General features: G+C 31.0%; 2 protein-coding genes across 2 annotated transcripts; one reads left to right on the forward strand and one right to left on the reverse strand.

Annotated features, from left to right (window-relative positions):
* Positions 1-1,631: 1,631 nt before the first annotated feature.
* On the reverse strand, positions 1,632-5,308 carry LOC123657010 (deoxyhypusine hydroxylase). The gene is made up of 4 exons (XM_045592612.1): positions 5,029-5,308; positions 4,153-4,476; positions 3,488-3,677; positions 1,632-1,823 (listed from the first exon to the last, which is right to left on the reverse strand). Exons 1-4 carry the CDS (start codon positions 5,306-5,308, stop codon positions 1,703-1,705), a joined length of 915 nt encoding a protein of 304 aa, XP_045448568.1. The 3' UTR covers positions 1,632-1,702.
* A 10,539-nt stretch (positions 5,309-15,847) lies between these two features.
* Positions 15,848-19,831, forward strand: LOC123657023 (cytoglobin-1). Its single transcript, XM_045592626.1, has 3 exons — positions 15,848-16,002; positions 18,444-18,669; positions 19,205-19,831. Exons 1-3 carry the CDS (start codon positions 15,848-15,850, stop codon positions 19,340-19,342), a joined length of 519 nt encoding a protein of 172 aa, XP_045448582.1. The 3' UTR covers positions 19,343-19,831.
* Positions 19,832-22,510: the final 2,679 nt, after the last annotated feature.

Genomic DNA, 22,510 nt, shown 5'->3' on the forward strand with positions numbered 1-22,510 from the left:
AAACAACTTTTTTCGGGAGGACTCAGTCCTCCCGTGATCATGGTTGCTGTAAAGTATCCGAAACGTCGGGAATCAAAAGTTAATAATAAACCGCGATAAAATCCGAAAAAAGTTGTTTCATTAAAAGAGTAGTAATATAGTTGTGTTTACTCGCTTTACTTATCCCAAGGGATATCTCCTTTCCAACAAAAAAAAAGAATAATCAAAATCGGTACATAAACCCCGAACATGCTTAAATATACGGTCGAATTGAGTAACCTCATCCTTTTTTGAAGTCTGTTAAAAATAACATTTTTAGCGTTTTAATACATTAGTACCCGGATAACCGAACTTAGCTCGGTATTTTTAGTAAATCGTGTTTTTTGGAAATCATATTTAAATACGAATAGCATATTGATAAAATATGAATAATATGTTTCCATCTTACCGACATAATAATAAAAAAATATGAATTGGTTATTTAAATAAAAAATCACGAGTGCAAAAAAAAAAAGGAAGGATGAGGTATCCTCATGGACACCCTCCGGCGCGGAGGCCAAGGAGGGGATTCAGAATCCCCCAGCTATAGTACTATATTATTTATGTTATATACTTACCATAAAAGCCAATAAAATAATTTTTAATTAAGCCTTACTTGTAATACCCAGCTTTACAAACTCTTTTTTTTTATAAACCAAATTCATCTAGTCATTGTTAATATTGTACATTTGGTACACAAACACACATTTGGTACACAAACACACATTTGGTACAGCTATTACTATAGAGATTAAGTATTTGCTTTATCAAGTGGTAACTTGATACTATTTGGCGACGAGCGTAGATGCTTGCGTTTTATTAAACTTTTTATATATTTATTATATTTTAATTGATATACTGTAACTAATATTTATCACCAAAATTAAGTAAATGTATTCCAATCATCTTTAGTAAAACCCTATTATGTATCAAATGATGAGAGAAATTAATGGAATTCGAAGGACGTTTACCTTTTCAAGTGAAATATACAAGTAAAATCTAAAATTTTGTCTAATAACAAGTATAAAATTTGTTGGGTTAGTACAGACAACAGTATTTCTTAGGCCATTCACAGGTTTTTCTAGAATATTTAATATAAAATATGTAATATTGAATGGGCCAAATTAATAAAAACACGATGTCTGTTTCTGATGTCAACTTTTTTTTTCTTAAAAAAAGCTAAGAAATATTAGCGTATAATAAATACTCTTAACTCTGCGGTCACCAACCTGCCTGCCCAGCGTGGTGACTATATATATACTATGGGCAACACACATGAGTTCACGCATTTTTGACGCGAACTTGTGGAGGCCTATGTCCAGCAGTGGACTGCAATAAGCTGAAATGATGATGACTCTTAATCATAGCTATATATACTTTAAGTTTATATAATTCAGCTGATTTACAAAAAGACCACACAGCCTTTGACAGCCCTTTTATAGCTATCATCATGAAGCCAGTAATTTTAATTTTATACACAGAAAAACAAAACATTAATATCATCAAAATAGAATAACTAGTTGTCTATTTATAAGTTTAAAACAACAAAAATTCTTTTTTTAATTCATTTATTTTTAAATATTATACATATAATCATATTATAATATCGTTAAATATTATAATATGAAGATTTGTGGTTTGACCATGTATATATAAATTACATAATAATAAACAAATTTTAAAATTAACTCTGTACGGTCAGCAAGGTATTAGCATACTGGAATTCCGGACTATTCTCATATTCAGACATATCCAGTGCCACTTCGCAGCTCTCTCGAACGACAGGACGAGGATCATGAAGATACCTGAAATAATGTTTTTTTGTTTTGTTTTATATTTACAACAAATAAATTAAATTTATACAGTTGAAGCATTATTTACAATTCTATTCAAATACTCTTTGCCAGTATCTGTTGAGGTTTTTAAATATCACACTGCTGACGGTTTGTCAGACTAACACAAAATTAGTATGGCCATATAAGGCTACATCACTTAAATTGCTGAAGCTATACAAAAACTTCTAAACATTGAAATTAAGATATTTGAGTTAAATAAAGTACTTTCTGTGAATAATTACAAATAATATGTATACAAATAAATAAAATTGATGTGTCTGTTTGTAATATTAAAATAACTACTTTTTACTAAATGCATATGGATATATACATATCTTCCTGCCCTTATCCCACTTATGTAGGGTCGGCACAACATGTTTTCCTCTTCCATTCCTCTCTATTATTCGTCACTTCAGTGCTTACTCCTTTCTTTCTCATATCCTCACTCACACAATCCATCCATCGCTTTTTCGGTCTGCCGATCGCTCTTCGTCCTTCGACATTCATCTCTAACATTCTTTTACCGACATAGCGGTCATCCCTCCTCATTACATGCCCATACCACGCTAACCTATTGCTCCTCATTTTCTCTGTCACGGGTGCTACTTTCAAACTTCCCCTTATATACTCATTTCTAATCCGATCTTTCCTCGTTACTCCACACATCCATCTTAGCATTCTCATCTCGGCTGCGTGCACTCTTCTTTCATCCGTCACTTTTGTTGCCCAACATTCCGATCCATACATTACGACAGGTCTTATGATCGTTTTATAGATTTTCCCCTTAAGTTTAAGGGGCATTCGTGGATCACAAGCTGTTCCAGAGACCTGTCGCCATTTCATCCATCCCGCATTTATTCTATTTTTCACGTCACGGTCTATGTTGCCGTCATTTTGTATTAATGACCCAAGGTAGCGGAAGTCGGAGCAGACTGGTAGGGATACACCATCCAAGGCAATATGGGAAAAACCGGAGGAACCGCTGAAATCGCAGAACAAGTGCTCGGTTTTAGACCTACTTATCCTCAATCCCGCGCCCTCCAGTCTTTCCTGCCATTTTCCCAGTCTGCTCACATGGATATATACGCTGCTGCTGCATATGGATATATACACGATACATATACCAAAATAACGTTTTTTTTTACAATTTTTGTCTGTCTGTCAGTCTGTTTGTTCCGGCTAATATCTGAAACGGCTAGACCGATTTTGACGGGACTTTTACTGGCAGATAGTTGATATAGCAAGGAGTAACTTAGGCTACTTTTATTTTAGACATTTATTTAATCTTATAACTGCGAACGAATCAAAAACTTTTTCGTTAAATTCCACGCAGATGAAATCGCGGGCACAGCTAGTTTTTTAATAAAAATAAAAATAAATTTTTATTTACATTGCCACAATTGTAATCTAGTCCTAGTCCAGATTAATAAGGTAATGATATTTTTAAGAAAGTAAATTTCGGTTTAAGTCAGCGGCACTCATGACTTTCTGAACAGAGTAGCGATCTAGGAGACACTGCGAAAGAACTCACTTCTATGAGGGTTTTCAATCTTTTTAAGGGTTAGAAACTTGGTGACACTGTAAAGGCCACTAAGGCTAACAGGCTACATTTTAAAAAAGGGTGTTATTTTTACCTTTTTAATACTTCTGTGCATTCATCTGTAGCTATAGAACCGAGTGCCTCTGCTGCCTCATGGCGAACCATTTCATGCTCTGCTGTATCTTCTAAAGTCTTTTTGAGGAAAGGTACACTGCGCTCATCTTGCATCTGACCAAATATGAAGGCTACTTCATGACGAAATAGGGCACTGCTCGCTCTCAGGCCTGAAATAACACATAACAAATATTTTTAATATCTTGAAATTTTAAAACAATTATAAAACATTATTTCTTTCAATTTTAAATAAAGATACTGTTTAATGTATTTACATTACATTATAAGTAGCCAAATAATGATGTTACATTACATTTAGTTTATAAAAAAAGTATAAATAAGTTTATCATCATTAGGTAATATCTAAAATACTTGAATTAAATTGCCGGTCTTAGGAACTGATGACAGTGTGTATGTTAAATATATTGTTAGTATACTAGTGTTTGAATTGACAGATGTTGTCCTATCTGTATTAAATTGTCTGATATCTTCCATTTTTTGTGTGATTTTCTGAATTTTCCATTACACAAGAACATTCTCTAGGCTATTAGAAAATTAAAAAAAAATGTATTTCATTAAGTGATTCTTAACTTAAGGTGTAATCAAATAAAATAATGAATCATTTAAGTGTTATATTTTATTTACCTTCACCCAGCGCATTAATACTGTCCGTTGTTCCCAAGTTACGTAAACTGAACAACGCTCTATACCTTTCAAATAAACTTTTACTCTCGTCCATCATTGTGTTTCTCAGCTCCTCAACATCTGTTACTTCACTCGGGGGAGCGGGATCTATCGACGCATAACGACTCTGTGATAAATTCTCTTCACGTGTGTTTCTTGCAGCAATCCACTTTAATCTTTGTAATGCTATTTGACATGTCTCTGCTACTTCTATTGCAGAGTCATTCTGATATTTTTCAAGAATTGCTTGTAACTCTGGAGCACCAAGAGCTCCTAATGCCTCGCCTGAAGTGTTGAATATAAAAATTTATACATAAATTTTATATTTCAAAATAGGATTATGATAGGCAAAAAAAATATTAATAAGTATGAATAATATTAAGATTATTTTTAATAAGATAGAAATATCCAAACATATGCATTATAACCACAATTATCATCAGTAGCATTCAGTTTTATGTATTTAGAATTTTTAATTAAATCCATCAACTTTTAACCACATTAATAATGTTCTTACATAATTATCTTTTCGTATTTTTTACAGAAAGGCCTGTTTCACCAATTGCTAATAATGTTTATCTAGCACGTGCATTACTACTAGGCTTTATCAGGAGGAGATAAAAAAGGCCCTTATGCCTTATTTTACCTCAACTAAAAAACCTCAGCAAAGCTTCAGCGGTTTCCGTGTAGTGAATTTGATGGTGAAAATGAAAAATATATAAACTTTTAACTGTTGGATACCACTATAAGTCAGATAGCTCTATCACCAAACGGTGAAACAGGTCCTATTAAAAGAATATAATATTTATAAATGTTTAACAATAACCAATAACCTACCAGCTTCATGGCGAACGATTGGATCCTGATTTTTGTTTTCTAAAACACTTTTAAGAATAGGCACTGCCCTTACATCTTGCATTTGACCAAGGCAATAAGCTAGTTCGTGTTTTAGTAGTACCGACTCATCTGTAAAGCACTCACTTATACATTTTATTGCGGTTTCACCTCCTAAGTTTCGCAGCGAAAACAGAGCCCGAAAACGTTCTTTCATAGGTCTCTTGGGGTCATTTAAAACTTTTCCAATATTTTCAATAGCACTGTCACTAATATTTACCATTTTAATAAGTAATTTGTATAATTTTGTATAAATTATTATTATTATTATTCTTGGGCTTAATGGCTTTCAGTTGTGCCAGAGGCACTGTCGATTTCGCCAATGTCACGTGGGATAGAAAAGACACGAAGGAGAATGATCAGTGTGGTTGAGATTATAAGCTATATTGATTATTGCAGACAGAGAAAAAAAAATAGTCAGGCTTTTGTTGTTAAACCACAACCTGAAACAACGGACAATAACATTAAAAATACATATAATATTTGAGTTATATTATATATTATAATTTTGTATAAAAAATCCTACAACGTGTTCGTATTTACAAACTTATGTAGACAGAAGCAGAGAGCACAGAAGTGGCACAGACCTAGATAAGCAAAGTAGCAGTGTTGCAAAAGTGTAAAATAAAAATTCGGTATATTTGGCTCCAAAAAATCGGTAGAAATCGGTAGATTTTTACTCGGAGTAAAACAAAAGTATTAAACAATAATGCGTTCATTTATTTAAATTTGTTCCGTTAAATAAAATCAAATTCTTTATTTGCATGAATATAATTAATACATAAGGTGTTATTAGTTACAATGTCTCATATAATCTACCTTAAACGGCGTGCAAATTTTTGTTCCATTTATAATTATAATTATTTTACATTACAGAAAAAGAAGTACTTAAAAGCAATACGTTTTATCACTAAGAAACATTAATTATAGAAGTAGTCCATACAATGGAGACAAAAAGAAGTAATTTATTTATTTTATTTATTTTGTTTACAAAACCAACAGCCTTAATTACTAAACATATCACTGCTCTCACTCACACACTCACTCTACAATCTTATAGTAACCTAATAACAGGTTTTCCTTAATTATCTGAGCATGTAAATTTAGTGTTACCGTATATTCATTATTTTACATTCATTAAAAATTCAAAAATTCGGTAGATAGCACTGCTAAATCGGTATATCGGTAGACAAGGGCCAAAATCGGTAGATCTACCGATAAATCGGTAGCTTTTGCAACGCTGCAAAGTAGGTAAGGGCAAAGCATAGAGTAAAATAAATATTAAAGGGCAAAGACCCGTAGCAAAGACCGCACACTCGGCATGGCGATCTGAAATCGATTAGTTGAAGAATCGATTGCTCGGACTAAATAAATCGATTTTTAATCGATATGTTGTACTGAATCGATTCAGTGAATCGATATTTAACCTTGAAAATCGACATTAGATTTTTCTGTTAGAGTAAAAACCATAAAATTATTTACTATTTAATTAAAAAATTAGTAATACTAAACTATATTAATAGTATAATAGAAAAAGATTTGTATATGTCGGCACCTGTGCTGTCGTAGGTAATTAGCAAGAGATTTATAAACAACAGATGCGCCGATCACGCCACTTAGCACATCGTTCGATACTCACCTACCCTCAATCATTCTACCCTCACTCATACTCGAGTCATTCTGACGTGTACAAAACGTCCGGAGCAACCGCGGCTAAGGCAGTCTTGTCTCTGGCTTGGCACGGTGCACTTGTTGTATCCTGCTAGTAGCTTAATCTCTCTTTCAATAATTGATTTGTGCAAACGAATTAATTGTTATATATTTCTATACTAATATTATAAAGCTGAAGAGTTTGTTTGTTTGTTCGTTTGTTCGTTTGTTCGTTTGTTCGTTTTTTCGTTTGTTCGTTTGTTCGTTTGTTCGTTTGTTCGTTGGTTCGTTTGTTCGTTTGTGCTCGGTTGTTTGTTTGTTTGTTTGTTTGTGTTCGTTTGTGTGTTTGTTTGTTTGTGTTTGTTTGTTTGTTTGTTTGTGTTTTGTTTGTTTGTGTTCGTTTGTTTGTTTGTGTTCGTTTGTTTGTGTTCGTTTGTTTGTGTTCGTTTGTTTGTGTTCGTTTGTTTGTGTTCGTTTGTTTGTGTTCGTTTGTTTGTGTTCGTATGTTCGTTTGTTTGTTTGTGTATGTTTGTTTGTTTGTGTTCGTTTGTTTGTGTATGTTTGTTTGTTTGTGTTCGTTCGTTAGTTCGTTGGTTCGTTGGGAGGAGGAGGAGAAGGAAAAGGAGTAGGAGAAGGAGAAGGAGTAGGAGAAGGAGAAGGAGTAGGAGAAGGAGAAGGAGTAGGAGAAGCAGAAGGAGAAGGAGAAGAAGTAGGAGAAGGAGAAAGAGAAGGAGTAGGAGAAGGAGAAGAAGAAGGAGGGGGAGGGGGAGAAGGAGAAAAAGAAGGAGGAGGAGGAGGAGAAGAAGGGGAAGGAGGAGAAAGGGGAGAAGGGGAGAAGGGGGAGAAGGAGAAGAAGAAGAAGGAGAAGAAGATGAAGAAGAAGAAGAAGATGAAGAAGAAGAAGAAGATGAAGAAGAAGAAGATGAAGAAGAAGAAGACGATGAAGATGAAGAAGAATCGCATTCATGTACCCCAAAGCTCCAAATAAAACTACAATGCAATGTAAACAAAATTATTGTGTTAGTTATACAGAAACGAATATTGATCATTAACTTTAATGATTAATTCTCCTAATAATAAATCAGATAAACATGTGATGAACTATGACTGAGGTCGGCTCATATAAATAAAATTAAATAACGTCACATGACTCGAAAAACAAACTATGATAATTTTATATGAGAATTAAAAGATCTAAAGAAACTCACACCAGCTTTGATATATTAGAATAGATAAAGGCCCACAAATTTCGCAGTACCTACGACACTTCTTAGGAGAAATTCAGTTGATATTGTTTACGCATAAAAGCACAACAGTACAAGAATGTATTGCTTGTCCGCTTCTGTTTTTAACGTAGTTTCCGTGTTAATAAAATAATTGATTACTCTTTCATTGTACCTATAATTTTTATTTTATTTTTAGTACTGTGATTCTTGCTCTACCAACGTGCGAACACATACCTGATGGGAAGTATTATGGTTAATGCTATTCATAATAATTAATTATCTAATTCTAGCAATACCCGTGCAAATAATTCGCACTAGATATGTAAAAATTTTAACGACCGTCAATCATGTTGACGTGGTTTCAAATTAAAGTCTTCATATATAAATTTTAATAATTATTACAAACACAAAGCAATAATAATTTTTTTAATTGTCGATGCCGGTAGAGCAAGCAATTATTATAAAATGATATATAATTTATATGCAGTAATTGTGAAGTTTTGTCTAAAAAGGGTGGCAAACATCTTAATCTTAGCGTATTAATATATATGATGATAACGCTCCAAGACAGTCCAAGATTTGAGTATATCTCTAACGGGCGTCCGATTAAACTATAGATAAGGTAGAAACACTATTGGGTTAGCAACAGTGGAAGTAAATATTCCAAGCTACTTATCTAATGCTTTTAGTAGCATGCTTAAACTCAATCCAGCGTTAAAAAGGATTTATAACCACATGAATTTTAAAAGGTAGGTAAAAACCTATAAGGTAGCAGCATACACATGGGCTGTGTAGGCCAACAAAAAATCGGTGGTTGCGGGTTCGATTCCAGCTTAGGATGTATATTTGAATTTTTAGTTTTCAGTCCCAGTTATTATCATACATGACACCTAACATCGATCGTTACTATTCGTAAGGAATATCCCCAGTGGGGCAGCATGGTGGATTACGCTCTGACCTTCCTCCTACACTGAGAAGGAGGCCTGTTGCCCAGGAGTGGGATATTACAAGCTAAATAAATCAATCAAAACGTTAATTAAACTTCAAAATATCAAATATGCCTAAACGCTTACGCTTACGCTTCAGCCTGTAATATCCCACTGCTGGGGATAGGCCTCTTTCCCCATGTATGATGATCATGATCAGAGGTTAATCCACCACGCTGCTCCAATGCGATTAGCGGATTCATACATATTGGCTATTATGAGTAACGATCGCTATCAGGTGTACATGATAACAACCGGGACCGACGGTTTAACGCCTTAAGAGCCATTTCACAATTTTACGCTCTGCAAGTTTAGGTAAATTTGGTCGCATCGCGCGAGTCGTACGAGCCGCGCGATCTTTGTGCTAGTACGTATAGTGTGACAAACAAAAGACCATCGTGATCATTTTCTGATGTATAATAAAAATTATAACTATGGTATAAAATGTTTTTTACATAATTAATTTGTTAAAAATTTCAAGTATGTTATATAACAACAGTCAATAAATTTAAAATAAAATTAAAAAAATCAATTTTATGAAACAATTTTTTTAAATTGATTTAGTTTTTTCAGTTTACGAATGAATCTAATATTTACGATATGAATAAAAAAGCATTTAATGACATCGACACCGACAAACATATTAATTAACAAATAACAAGACAAACAGATTGAAATGCCTATTTGTATTGATAGTGTGAGAAAAGAAAATTAAATTATCCATTTGTTTACAGAAATTATCATTATATTATTTTACAGTCATTTTCGTAATATGTTTATTTTATTTATATTTTATTATGAAAGTATCAAATGCGTTTTATCCGCTATAACAACAGGCGCTTGGCGCGTGTGAGCGAAAGAGACGGCTGCGCATAATTTGGCGTGGACCTTACCTCTAAGAGCGCTAGCGCTCGACTGATTTACCGGGCTTGATGCGTGGCAATATATACTATCTTTTTATTATTTAATATAAAATGTATTAAAAATAATTACATCTTTTAATTATTTTTTTTTGTATTCCTTAATGATGTAAGTTTACTTTGATGAAGATAGTTCGTTAAAATTTCTTAGTTTTCTAAGAGAAATATGGCTTTTAAAATTGTACTTATTTGGAAAATATTCGTAACTTTAAATTTTTTTTATCGTTTAATAGAGATACAAATGGAATAAAAATCTATGATAGTGGACAACAAAATTATATTCCACATATTATGATATTTTTTTAAAATGGTAAATGTTATTGAAAAGTAAGACTTCAAAGTATACATTGCGACCGTTTACCCAGGGAGGAGGCTGATGAAAAGGTTAATAATTTTATACACATAATATAAATCAAAATTCTGATCTGACTATGGACTACAACAAAGGTTGCTCTATTATATTTCAAGAATATAAATTACATTATTGCATCCAACACTGAGATTAACGACGTCAAAATATTACAATTTCGCGGATTGTTACCGATTTTTGTGAAATGGCTCTTAATATGCCTATAAATAGATGTAGATGATATAATAGATGTAAATGATATAATAGATGTAAATTAAGCAATCAAAACTATAAATTAATAATTATGAGCATAGACATGATAGCGCTAGTGCTTTTGCGTAGACTAATAATAAGAGTTGCTTAAAGATATAATTTTTACCTATTGACATTAATTACAAATGATATATTAGTATATTCTTTTTGTTTGTTAACTCTTTTATTCTATTTCTATTGTACAATAGAAGTATATTTCAATCATTTTATTACAGAAATACTTATACAAATAAAATGATAGAAATTTACAAAATACAAAACAAAATCACAAAGAAAACTTGGAATTTTATTGATAACAAGAAAATAATATATTCTCTTAATGATGTTATTTTACACATAAGTATCAACCTGTCATTTATAGATATATATTTAATATCCTTCAAGTCAGTAGTGTGCAACAGAATCATTTAGCAATGTTGTGATAATTATCGTGTATAGTTATTTTAATTACTACACCCATTTAAATAGTTTGTATATATATTATACAAAAAATGACTAAACAGATATACCACGTGCATCAACATCATCAGAAATTCTTAATATCTCTGGATCAATTCTAAGAAAAGAACGTAATGTGCTAATTCTCAGTTTTCTGTTTTTCCGAGTAGCAGTATAAAAATTTGGTGAACATGTGGAATACTTACAATCTATATGTGTATGCAAACACAATCAAAGTACTTACTAAAATGATTCATTACGATCAGGTTGACTCTACATTCTTAAAAAGTTTATTTTACGTATGTAAAGATGGAGTAAGAGAATGTTTTAACTAAATTTTTTTATAAATACTTCGAAAATTTAACTAATATTTCACCACTACATTAAATTTCGTATTTTCGCATTTCGCACCCCAGAGGAATTATTAAAATAGTTAATTTATTAGGTGAAATATATTCTTTCGTAATACATAATTCTATTTATTTATTTTATTTTTCGCCTAACAGAAAATATACACAAAATATACACAACATAATCTTTAGATAAATAATTTTTAAAAAAGCTATGTCTTTCAATTACAGCAACAATTTTCAATCAATTTAAAGTTGAACACACACTCAAATCACCCACAATGAATAAAATCATTAAACGTTTATGGACGTCACATGTTCTGTAATATATTGTAACTAATTCTAACTACGTCATAAACATCATCATCATTAAGCTTTAATTTGATATAAACAATAATAAATAATAATAATATACGTTATTCACGTAAAAACACAACAAATTATATTACCTGTTTACACCTAAAGCCCTAGCTAAGCGGTTGCAATAATGTGAATAATTTCATTAAATCAAGAAGTAAAGGATTTTTTTTTCTGGAAAATTAATTAAAATCATTTTAATTAAGAGTGTTTGCGGGCACTTTTTGACTGGCCCCTGTTATCAATGTATTTGAGTATTAATAAAGGTTTGTAGAAATTAGAGTTTCAATATCTACGTGATGAACGTAATAATTTTGCAGCGGGTTATTAGGCTATAGAAACCTGGCATAAGATATTAAATGATATGAAAAGCTTTGTATGTTAGTGTCGCGACAATCATCAAACGCATTACACGTGTTATAAAAGATTAGTTTGTGTTTAAATTACGTGATTATCGTGAGCAAGAAAATTCAAAAACAATTAAAAGGTAAGTAAAATACAGTTTATACGATTTTTCATGTTGAAATTTTTACTATTTCTTAGCACATATATATTGTAAATTTTGTTTTTCTTTTTATTTCAAATCTCACTTGACATCGCTACATTATCAGTTTAAACAAAAAATTTACATTTACTTTAATTGAAATCGAAACTTAAACATTTTTTAACTTATCAAATTTGATTTTTTCATAATAATTTAGCTACATATTTATACGCATATTTATTTGTCGTAGATGTGAAACTAAAATTGAAACGGAAATATAAATTACCAATTAAAATTTCAAGTAATATTTTTTAGTGGTTTTCAAATACAAAAATATAAATCGATTTAGAATACCTATTCAAACATTTATTTTTTCATTTCTTTTAAGTCACTTACATGGAGAATATGTCCATTCCCATTCAAAAAATTTAACGACGGGTACAAAAATATATCTTTTTCAATTCCTATTCTATATATTGATTTGATTGACTAGCCCGTTGGCGCAGTTTTTAGTGGTCCTGCTTTCGGTTCCGCGGGTTGCGGGTTCGATTCCCGCCTGAGTCTGGGTGTAATATATATAATTATTTATATATGTATTATTTATATGTATGTTTATCAAAAAAAATAGTTATAACAGTCGGCTGTTACCTGTAACACAAGCATTAAGTTGCTTATCATAGGAACAGACAACCGTGTGTGTATGTTATATGATATTTATATTTATATATCATTTCTAAATACAGAAATATGTATGCTTCGAATAATATCATATTGATAATTTCTTATTTATTTTGAATCAACATTTATATTTCATCACATTTTATCAAAATGGTGGTAAACAAGACAATGTTCGCTTGATATAGCAGGAGCAAGGCAGGCTTGTTGCCGACTCTACCTCTGATCGTCCCTAGGAACTCTATCTACCTTACTCACCACAGGAACACAACACTACTTAAGGGCGGTATTATCTTCTGCAAGGTACTTCCCCAATTGGGATGCTCCAAACAAGTCTTGGTAAATGTAATAGTATAGGTATAGCTGTATAGGATAATGTAATTGTAATGATAAGGCTTTATATATATACTTAATAAGATAGGATTAGTCATATAATACATTAATAAAAATTAAAAAAAAGTAAAATGGATAAAAAGATTTTTTAAGCACATAAAAAAAGTACCTACTGACAATAACATAGGTTAAGTGTACATTGTAAGTTGCAAAGTACTTAAGTGTACATATATTGTAGTTAGCAAATAAGAGTAAATATAATAAAAATAATAAGTATTAAAAAAAAAATAAAAAAACAATATGTAGAATAAATAGTCTTGGTCAGTGGACTCGCGTCGACTCTTAGAGATTCTAAGACTAGTTAAAGATTCTAAAGTTGCAGTGAAGTACCGATGCATGTTTAAACAAAAAAAAATGGAATAACAAAAGCACGGGCATTATAAGCCAGTGGATATATCACTTACATAAAAAAAAATAAAAAAAAACAAGTATTGGTGGCTTTAATAAACAGTCATTGTTATTTCACTCCTTAAAATATCTTCCACATTTAGGCGCATTGAAATTGTATAAAAAATTATTGTAACAGTATATTAAGGAATATGTTATGTTTAAGCCTGCTCGACTTTAAATTTCTGTTTAAGCATTGTGAAATATTGACTTATCGATGTAATTGAATCCCTCTTTTTTAAGTACTAAGGGAACGCGTAGAGTATAATTTACTCCACGATTGCAGCTGTTATATCTCGTAAATGCTCTAAATCGCCAAATAAATATTGAAATAACTAATCTTATTTGACCCGACAACAAAATATTCTTACATTCAACAATATTGTCTTATGTATTAGAATTAAAAGAGTAATCTAATTTTAATTTATAGCTTTACGGGGCCAAAAGCCCTCATTGTTGTAGAGCCCGATAAATCAAACTTATTTATATTTACTTAGAGCAGCTTGAATGACATTTACGTGGGCAATTTTACGCATAAAAACAATGTAAGAGTCTTGATATCTTATCGTGTGACAAATGGGTAAATGAAACATGATTGAATTCATGGAGTTTTTATTGCTTTTTTCATATATGACATTTCTAAGCAATACAATATTAACTGTAGTTTATATGTTTTCTGTTTCTTAGACAAAACCATTAATATAAGTTTTAATAAGCTACTATTTTTCATCAAAAGCTACAACATGCCGATTTCAAAAAATCAATTCGGCATAATAAAACTCGGAGTAATTGATTATAAGGTTTCTCATGTTATATCAAAGAAATTATTTCATTTCACAAAATATGTATTTGTATTATGAATTTCTAGATACACTGAATTCTTCAATAATGTCACATTCACATGATAAATTTTGTCAACTATTGTAAAGATCTAGTTTTGTTATTTCATAAGTAGGTGCTTGCTCTATGGGAACACGTAGGAAGTTAACCGTCTGTTCTGTCTTATAAAGGTGAATTTCAATTTTGTTAACTTCATAGTTTCCTTCCGGGTTTTGATGTAACTAGCTGTGCCCCGCGGATTAACCCGCGTTTATTTCAGGAAAAAAACTTACTTACATATTGTAGAGCCTATAGCTTGCCTTGGTAATTTTTTGTGTTAAATAAACTTTCAATACAATTTTTTTTTATTCGAACCAGTAGATCCTGAGATTAGCGCGTTGAAGAAACAAACAAACTATTCAGCTTTATAATATAAGTATAGATTATTTAAACCGACTTCAAAAACATCCATTTAATTTTGATCGAAATTCGACTACTTAGTACCTTTTAAGCTATTCCTAAAAACGCGTATTTGATTACCTACGTCGTATTAATTGCTGCGAATCATTGAAGACTTGTCTTCATTTGCGTTTGCGAACAAACACGATTATAATTTGGCGAATAATGTTAAGTGTATTTCACACGTCATCCCACGGGGGTTTCCCTGCGTCGAGGGTTAAAGATTGTCAGTAATCTGATGATAATGAAGATGATAATGAAAATAAATATCTCATAACATACACACATGGTCGTCTGTTCCTATGTTAAGAAATTTAATGCTTTTGTTATAGGTAAATGTTATATCTACTGTTAGGGCAAATTGTTTTTTTTTTATAAACATACATACAAATAATACATATATAGATTTATAAATATAAATATACACCCAGACTTAGGCGGAAATCGAACCCGCAACCCGCAGAGCAGGCAGAGTCACTACAAACTGCGCCAGTCGCCTAAATATTGTTGATTGAATAAGTCATAATCGTAACCCAGCATCTAATACTCAATAAATTTAAAGAAACTCGTGACGTACGTCATCAATGTACCTAGAAGGTACGTATATATTTTCTTATTAATATATCTTCTTTAAAAACTTTCCTTTCAAAACAAAATATTACAAAATAATATATAAAATTATTCTTATTATTGAATCTCAAAAACAATCTTAAAGCAAACGATTATCGAGTAATTAAGAATGACGGGCTATCTAACTTCGATAATAGGGTCATATGTTAAGAGGTCACGAAATGAAGCGCTTACTTCATTTATTATTCTTCGACACACCTCGAAGTATAGACGTGATCCAATAATTATTACAGTACTTAATAATATTGATATTCCTAATATTGAAGGAAAATACAAAAACAAGCAAGAGTGAAACGTAGCAAAATCATAATTCATAAGCGAAGACAGCTATAAAAAGTATAACTTCTTCCATCCTCGTAGGTACAGATGGGTGGGTTGCTGAGCCAACTCTGGTGGGGTGGTGATCCAGACGCCGTGAACCCAGTGTCAGGGTTGACCAGGCGAGATGTTTACGCAGTACAGAAATCCTGGGCAGTAGCTAACGCCAATCCAGTTGCTACTGGAACAGAGTTACTTAGAAGGTAACATTTAGAAATATTCTCTTCAATTACTGTAATATAATAACAGTGGTTTTATTTCCGAGACTTTTCATAGCCTACGAATGGACGATGAACGATGTAGCTTACTAATAGTGCTAAAATATTGAAAACAATTTAACACTTTAAAAAATTATTGAAATTTTCTAAGTACTATTATAACTGTCTAAGTACTATTTATAGCAAAACTAATTAGTAAATGGGAGTAATATGATTTATATATATATATTTACTGCTCAATACACAGTCTGTAAAAATATTCATGCTTCTGTTCACTGGCCATTTACGTATTGTACGAAGACCTCATTTACTATGAAGAAGGTGGCTGTAAGCTGAAACCGTCAATATGCTTCATTGCCTCTTGGCGGATACACTTGTCTCATAATTTAATCCACATGGTGGGAATTTCATTATGACCTTTTTCGTTACGACGAGTACTAGACGAAGTTTATTAAAAAATTTAGTACTTCGCTTATGCTGAAAATTTTCGACATTCGCAAGATAATCAAAACCTACAGGGAACTTCCCGCGAAGTCAGAAACTTGAAATTTGGTACGAAGCAACGCCTTATAGCACAGATAAAGGAAAATTTGCGAACAGCATAAATTTTTAGTTATATCATATAATAAAAATATTTTTAATAATTTTGTTTGTACGGAACCCTCGGTGCGTGAGTCCGATTCGAACTTGGCCGGTTCTTTTGATACAATAAATGTAATTTGATTTCATTTGCGCCTTATTTTGTTGTTTATTGTTAATTTTTTTTTAAACTTACCTACAACACCAATTAAGATGTATGTAATACGAAACAAAATACTTCCAACATCTCTCATCCGTAAATTTTTGTCTTAAATAAAAATTAAAACATATATGCATGTCCTGAGCATTTAACTCCCTGCTGAAATTTACAGTTAGATCCAAATAAAAACAATGACTGATGGGAAGTTATTTTGTAATATTGTGTGTTTGAAACAGGGATTCCAAACACTTTATTCAAATTTGATACGGTAAAATACAATTTTTATCTGGGCATTTTTCGATCCAGATAGATCTATCAGGATTCCCAATGGAACTTAACATTTTATATCGGAGTTTTTCCACGGGGCTTTTTCAATTCTTTTCTTTGTCGTATTTTAGAATACGACAAAGTTACCTACGCGTTCGTTGGTAAATACTCATAGAACTTTATATTTTCTGTTATTTCTAACTTATATTATTTTATATAATATAAATTCCACGACATTGTATACGTTATCGTTACTATATGAGCGATTTTTCTACTGATCAAAATAAATATTTTATTACCAAAGCATCGAATCAGTCGTTGAATCAATCCTCAACCATTCATCGCCTCCAACTCCAATCTACAAATAAACCTACACAGATGAATCTCGGTTACACACAATACAACAATTTGATTCAATTATTTTTATTACATCCACTTATATCGCCCATTTGGTCAGTAAGCGGAATAATCCTTTAAAATATAACGTTTTATAAACTTATTATTACAAAAATTTAATAATTAATATGTTACGCCTTTTCAATGGTAGATGGTTAAAATAACTTTTATCATATTTATAATAGGTACACGGACTCACACCGCTTAAGAACCGGTATTGGTAAAATCTTGTTTAAGTGGAAATTCTCAATTTACAAAGACATTTTGTGTACAAATTGTAAAGAATAAACAATCATTCGTTTGTTTATAAAAGTTAATATATTTCCGTTGCTAATCTTATATATAAAATTCTCGTGTCACAATGTTACTTAAAATACTCCTCCGAAACGGCTGGACCGATATTTATGAAATTTTGTGTGCATGTCGGGTAGGTCTGAGAATCGGCCAACATCTATTTTTCATACCCCTAAGTTATAAGGGGGGGGGGGGATCAAGAGAGTCAATAACATATATAGCAAAACAATGTTTGCGCGGTCAACTAGTAATATAATTTAACGATTATTTCAGTATTATGAATATCTACCGTTATAAATACGTAAAAAAGAAATCTAAAACAATAAAATCAAATGTCAACGCAGATAAATTCAAGTTATTAATAAAAATAACGAAATACACCAACTAAACGAGCGATTAATTTTATTCAATTCGATTTATGGCACATTAATATTTTATAGCACTCGTGTTTGAAGAGAAATGTTAGCACCAGATGTGCGATGCCGCATTAACGATTCCATGTTAATAAAACTTTACAGATTGAGAGATCTCTTTGATTTTTCGACATCAAAGAAATCAATAAAAATCAAACAAACAATCGAAGAAATAGTATATTTAACGACAACGTTGATATACGACTGTCTACGACTGAATTTCAGATGCGATTATCTTAAGAAATTAAATGAAAACTTTTTTTAATTCTACAGCGTGGATTGTATTGTATTGATGGAAATTTATTTTATTTTACCAGATTATTTCGTGCTCACCCAGAGACGAAGGAGTTCTTCAAAATGATACGAAACTTACCTGAAGAGGAATTCCCCCAAAATCACCAGTTCAAGGCACACGTAATCAATCTCATGTCCTCCATCACCTTAGCAGTAAACAATCTTAACCAACCGGAAGTAGTGGTAGCTATGATGAATAAACTGGGAGAGTCGCACGGGAGACGACAAATACAGGAGAAACACTTTGATGTAAGTATGAAACACGTTATTGACCTTTCTTTCAACCAAGAACCCCAACATATTTAGCACCTTACTAACAACACTTCAAATAGTTACATCTGTTCATTTTAAACAGTTTAAAAAAAGTTACATAAATAATCACATAATTGACTAACGATAAGTCAAACTGATCAGAACTCGAATCGTAAAAAAATAGAAAATACACAAAGCTCGTTAATTATTTATTACAAAAATTCTTTCCTTCTTTAATATTTCAATCGAAAAGCGTGATTTTATAATTCTTTATAAGCTATTGAATAATTTAAACACATCTCTCTTTTTGTATCTGCTCGAGACTATGTAATGTAAACTCACGTTTTATTTTTATTTTTTCATTTTTTTCCTATTTAATTGTATAAAAATCAACATTAATTAATTAAGAGTGATGTACATACTTGTAATTGGCATGCATACTAACTTAATATTATTTAGAATAACTTATTGTAATGTAATGTTTATTATGCTGTTGGTATGTCTGTAAATAAATAAATAAATCTCTTAACAGGATCTAAAAGGCGTTATAGTAAAAATGTTCATCGAAGTATTGAAGCTGGATGACAAGACTTTAGGCTCGTGGGGGAAGACAGTCGAATTCTGGTACAAGCATATCTTCGAAACATTAAAATCTGATGAGCCAAGATAACGTAAATTTACTTTTTTGTTATTTGCTAGTATTTATTGATTGATATGCTGTTTATTTTATAATACGACGTTATGTAAATTACTCAAGCAAATTCTATTACAGTAGATTTCTACTGTGAGGTTATTCATAGAATATTTTAGAGGAGAGAGTTGATTTTAAGTATAACGATTTGTGTCAATTTTTTTGATATATCTTTGCTTTTAGACTATCAGAATATATTTAAAGAAAGATATCAACATTTTCGACGTCGACAAAACAACAGAAAAATATTTTAATTTATACTGCATATAGCCTAACGTAACATCAGCAAGTTTCTAAATAACATAACGAATTAAGTCAATATAAGAACAAAAATAAGACACTCGACGAATTTTAAATGAATATGGCATACTAATCAAATTATTTGACATAGGCTGTTTATTGTATACCAACTAATACTATTAGATTATTATTTACATATTTTTTTTTTAAATATTAAATAAATTTAATGTAAAGCACGTTATCTAACTAATTATATTCGGTGGGCTCTGACTCTATCTTATATCTAAAGTTTGCAAGACTGAACGTCTATCGGGTTAACTACATAGTAGTTCCTAAATGTACTCATAGTTTTAGACAAATCACCATTTTAGAACTTTACAACTAACAAAGACACTAATTTGATTCAATTTGTTATAACATTAAAAAAAAATTATCATAGATTTAAAATCCAAAGATTAAGTTAATGTTTATAATATTGAGTTGTTGATATTATTTTAGTAGTGATGTATTTTGTTAATAAAATTTTATTTTATATAAAAATGTTTTTTGTTTCATTAACGGCACTTGACTATCAACCTGAATATAAGGTTATATTATATTGCGATATATGTTTATCTGTGAAAATAAACGTATATTGTAAGTATAATTTTATCAGAAATTTTTAATAAAATAATAATCGTGCATGTTACTATCCAGCATCATCATCACGGACTTTCCACGATGGTAAAGGACTCAGAAAACTCTACACGAAAGACTTTGCCAAGATTTATGCCTTTCAAACTTTGACAAATAGATGTAAAACAAGTGGCTTTATCGTTATAATCAAATGAGGTGCTCTCTTTCCGTAGATTGTGGAGTTCATGATCGCTTTTCAAACACACAATCACAAAAATACATGATTAAAAATTTAATCACTTGACTCTAGTAGAAAATGTTACATAAGCCAGGAAACAATACAACATCCAATGCAAATCAATAGCCTTAACAGACTACAAACACAGATGCAACCAAATCGCCTGCAACATTCAATAGAAACTCGCTCACTAGAAACTCGCTTAAAATACAAACAAATACACTTTATTACCCTAAAAAATACCTTATTACGTTGGAAAATTCTACTACATGATTGTATTTTAACCGAGGCATATTAACAGACGCACAACCGATCTATAGTTGTTTTTGCTCGCAAACTAAAAAAAACCGACTTCATAAAATAGTTAAGTAAATACGCGCTGTCAAAGATGACTCAAAAAGTCATCAGGTATCGATCAAATTTAAACAAAATTACATTAGCTTTCATGATCTTCAGCAAAGTGTTGTACATGAGCCCAGAAAGGTTTCTGAGTTGGTACAAAAAAAATTATACTAATATATTGTAACGTAAAAAATAATAGACGTTTTAAAAGTAGATTATCGTTATAACGTGTTATTTATATATAACCGTTGCGAACATCTCTACTGATGATGATGAGTAATCTAATTTCAATTTATAGATTTACGTTACGGCCACAATGACCTCTTGACAAGAAGAACGGGCTCAAAGTGTTTATATGGTACAAACGAAATTTTTACATCATTTACATAGAATTATCCAGCTGCTTGGATAACATTTAGATGTGCGCTTTTATGTATAAAAAGAAAAACAGTAGCCATTTCGCTATCTCATCTGATGATATCTTATCGTACGATTAAACAATGATTGAAACGTAGTTGAGTTCATAGAGTGTTATAAATGTAGATAATATGGCAGCTGATATTCAGGTATTTTCTGTATGTAAAGGAAACAACCTCTTATCATTATTATATTGTCATGTATAATAAAATCCCACAAACGGTTTTGCAATTGCCTGAGAATAAATTTAAAGTTTATATTAAATAAAAATTAATAGATAAAACTCATTATTCGGTACAGAATTATAAGAATTATAAAGATGTGTGGATTTAGTAACTCTGCATTTCATGCAAGATAAAAACACAGATTTTTTAGAGTAACAGCGGAGTTTATTGCCGGTTCTTCTTTGAAAATTTACATTCCGAATCGGTACTAGCTTCACTTCTTCAGAAGGAGGGTAAAGTTTTTCAAGTGTATGTATGTATATGTATGTATACATGTAGATTTATGTTTTCTATTACACACGGCTTGAAGGTATTTAATGTTTGAGGTGTAGTTAGATTCGCCTTGATAGCCCAAGTGACATAAAAAACATAAAAACTCAAAATGGCGGAATTCGGACGCCACAATAAAAAAAAATAAAAAAAGTTTACTAAACATAATATCAAGTGGCCCTAGATCTAATGTGGCACTCTGTAGAGATAAAAAATACTTTTGAGTTAAAAAAATATCATCCTTTATGTATTACGCCGTTAGTGTCTTATTTAAAGCCATGCATAAAATCACGAAAAAATTTAATTAAAAAAATATAAGTATAATAAAAAAATTATTAACTCTCTCGATTAATATCCAACCCGAGTCACATGTGTATGTGAGAGTGAAGAACTCCAACGTCTACGGAAACTTAACTCAGGAAACATCTGTACTCTCCGTATTACTTTGCTTAGAAAAGGAACTTAGGTTCCGCAAAGGTGTTTGTTTATTAATGACAAACTAAAAAATATATAATAACAATTAATTAATAAGAAAAGAAAAAACCCAACTACGACAAAAAAAACACTAAAAAGAGAAATACAAGCTCTACAATTTAGTGTGAAGTTATATTCAGTGCACCGTGTATTATTTCCATACAAAGTAATGAAAAAATAATGACCCAAATAAATTCAATTAATAGTTTACGTAAGTTTTGTTAATGTTGAATTGATAGTATCTATAAAATTAATGTTTTGTAAAACTTTTTTTATCTCTGCGAGCAATAATTTGAAGTAGACATATAATTATATTGTAAATACATT

The sequence above is a fragment of the Melitaea cinxia genome, chromosome 10 (genome assembly GCF_905220565.1).
Source record: "Melitaea cinxia chromosome 10, ilMelCinx1.1, whole genome shotgun sequence".
Lineage (NCBI taxonomy): Eukaryota > Metazoa > Arthropoda > Insecta > Lepidoptera > Nymphalidae > Melitaea > Melitaea cinxia.

Coding starts and splice junctions, on each gene's coding strand:
- LOC123657010 (XM_045592612.1), bottom strand. CDS start 5,308: ATGGTAAATATTAGTGACAGTGCTATTGAAAATATTGGAAAAGTTTTA. Junction 4,477..5,028: donor AATCGTTCGCCATGAAGCTG/GTAGGTTATTGG, acceptor TCAACACTTCAG/GCGAGGCATTAGGAGCTCTT. Junction 1,824..3,487: donor TGCACAGAAGTATTAAAAAG/GTAAAAATAACA, acceptor ACATTATTTCAG/GTATCTTCATGATCCTCGTC.
- LOC123657023 (XM_045592626.1), top strand. CDS start 15,848: ATGGGTGGGTTGCTGAGCCAACTCTGGTGGGGTGGTGATCCAGACGCC. Junction 16,003..18,443: donor GGAACAGAGTTACTTAGAAG/GTAACATTTAGA, acceptor TTATTTTACCAG/ATTATTTCGTGCTCACCCAG. Junction 18,670..19,204: donor TACAGGAGAAACACTTTGAT/GTAAGTATGAAA, acceptor ATCTCTTAACAG/GATCTAAAAGGCGTTATAGT.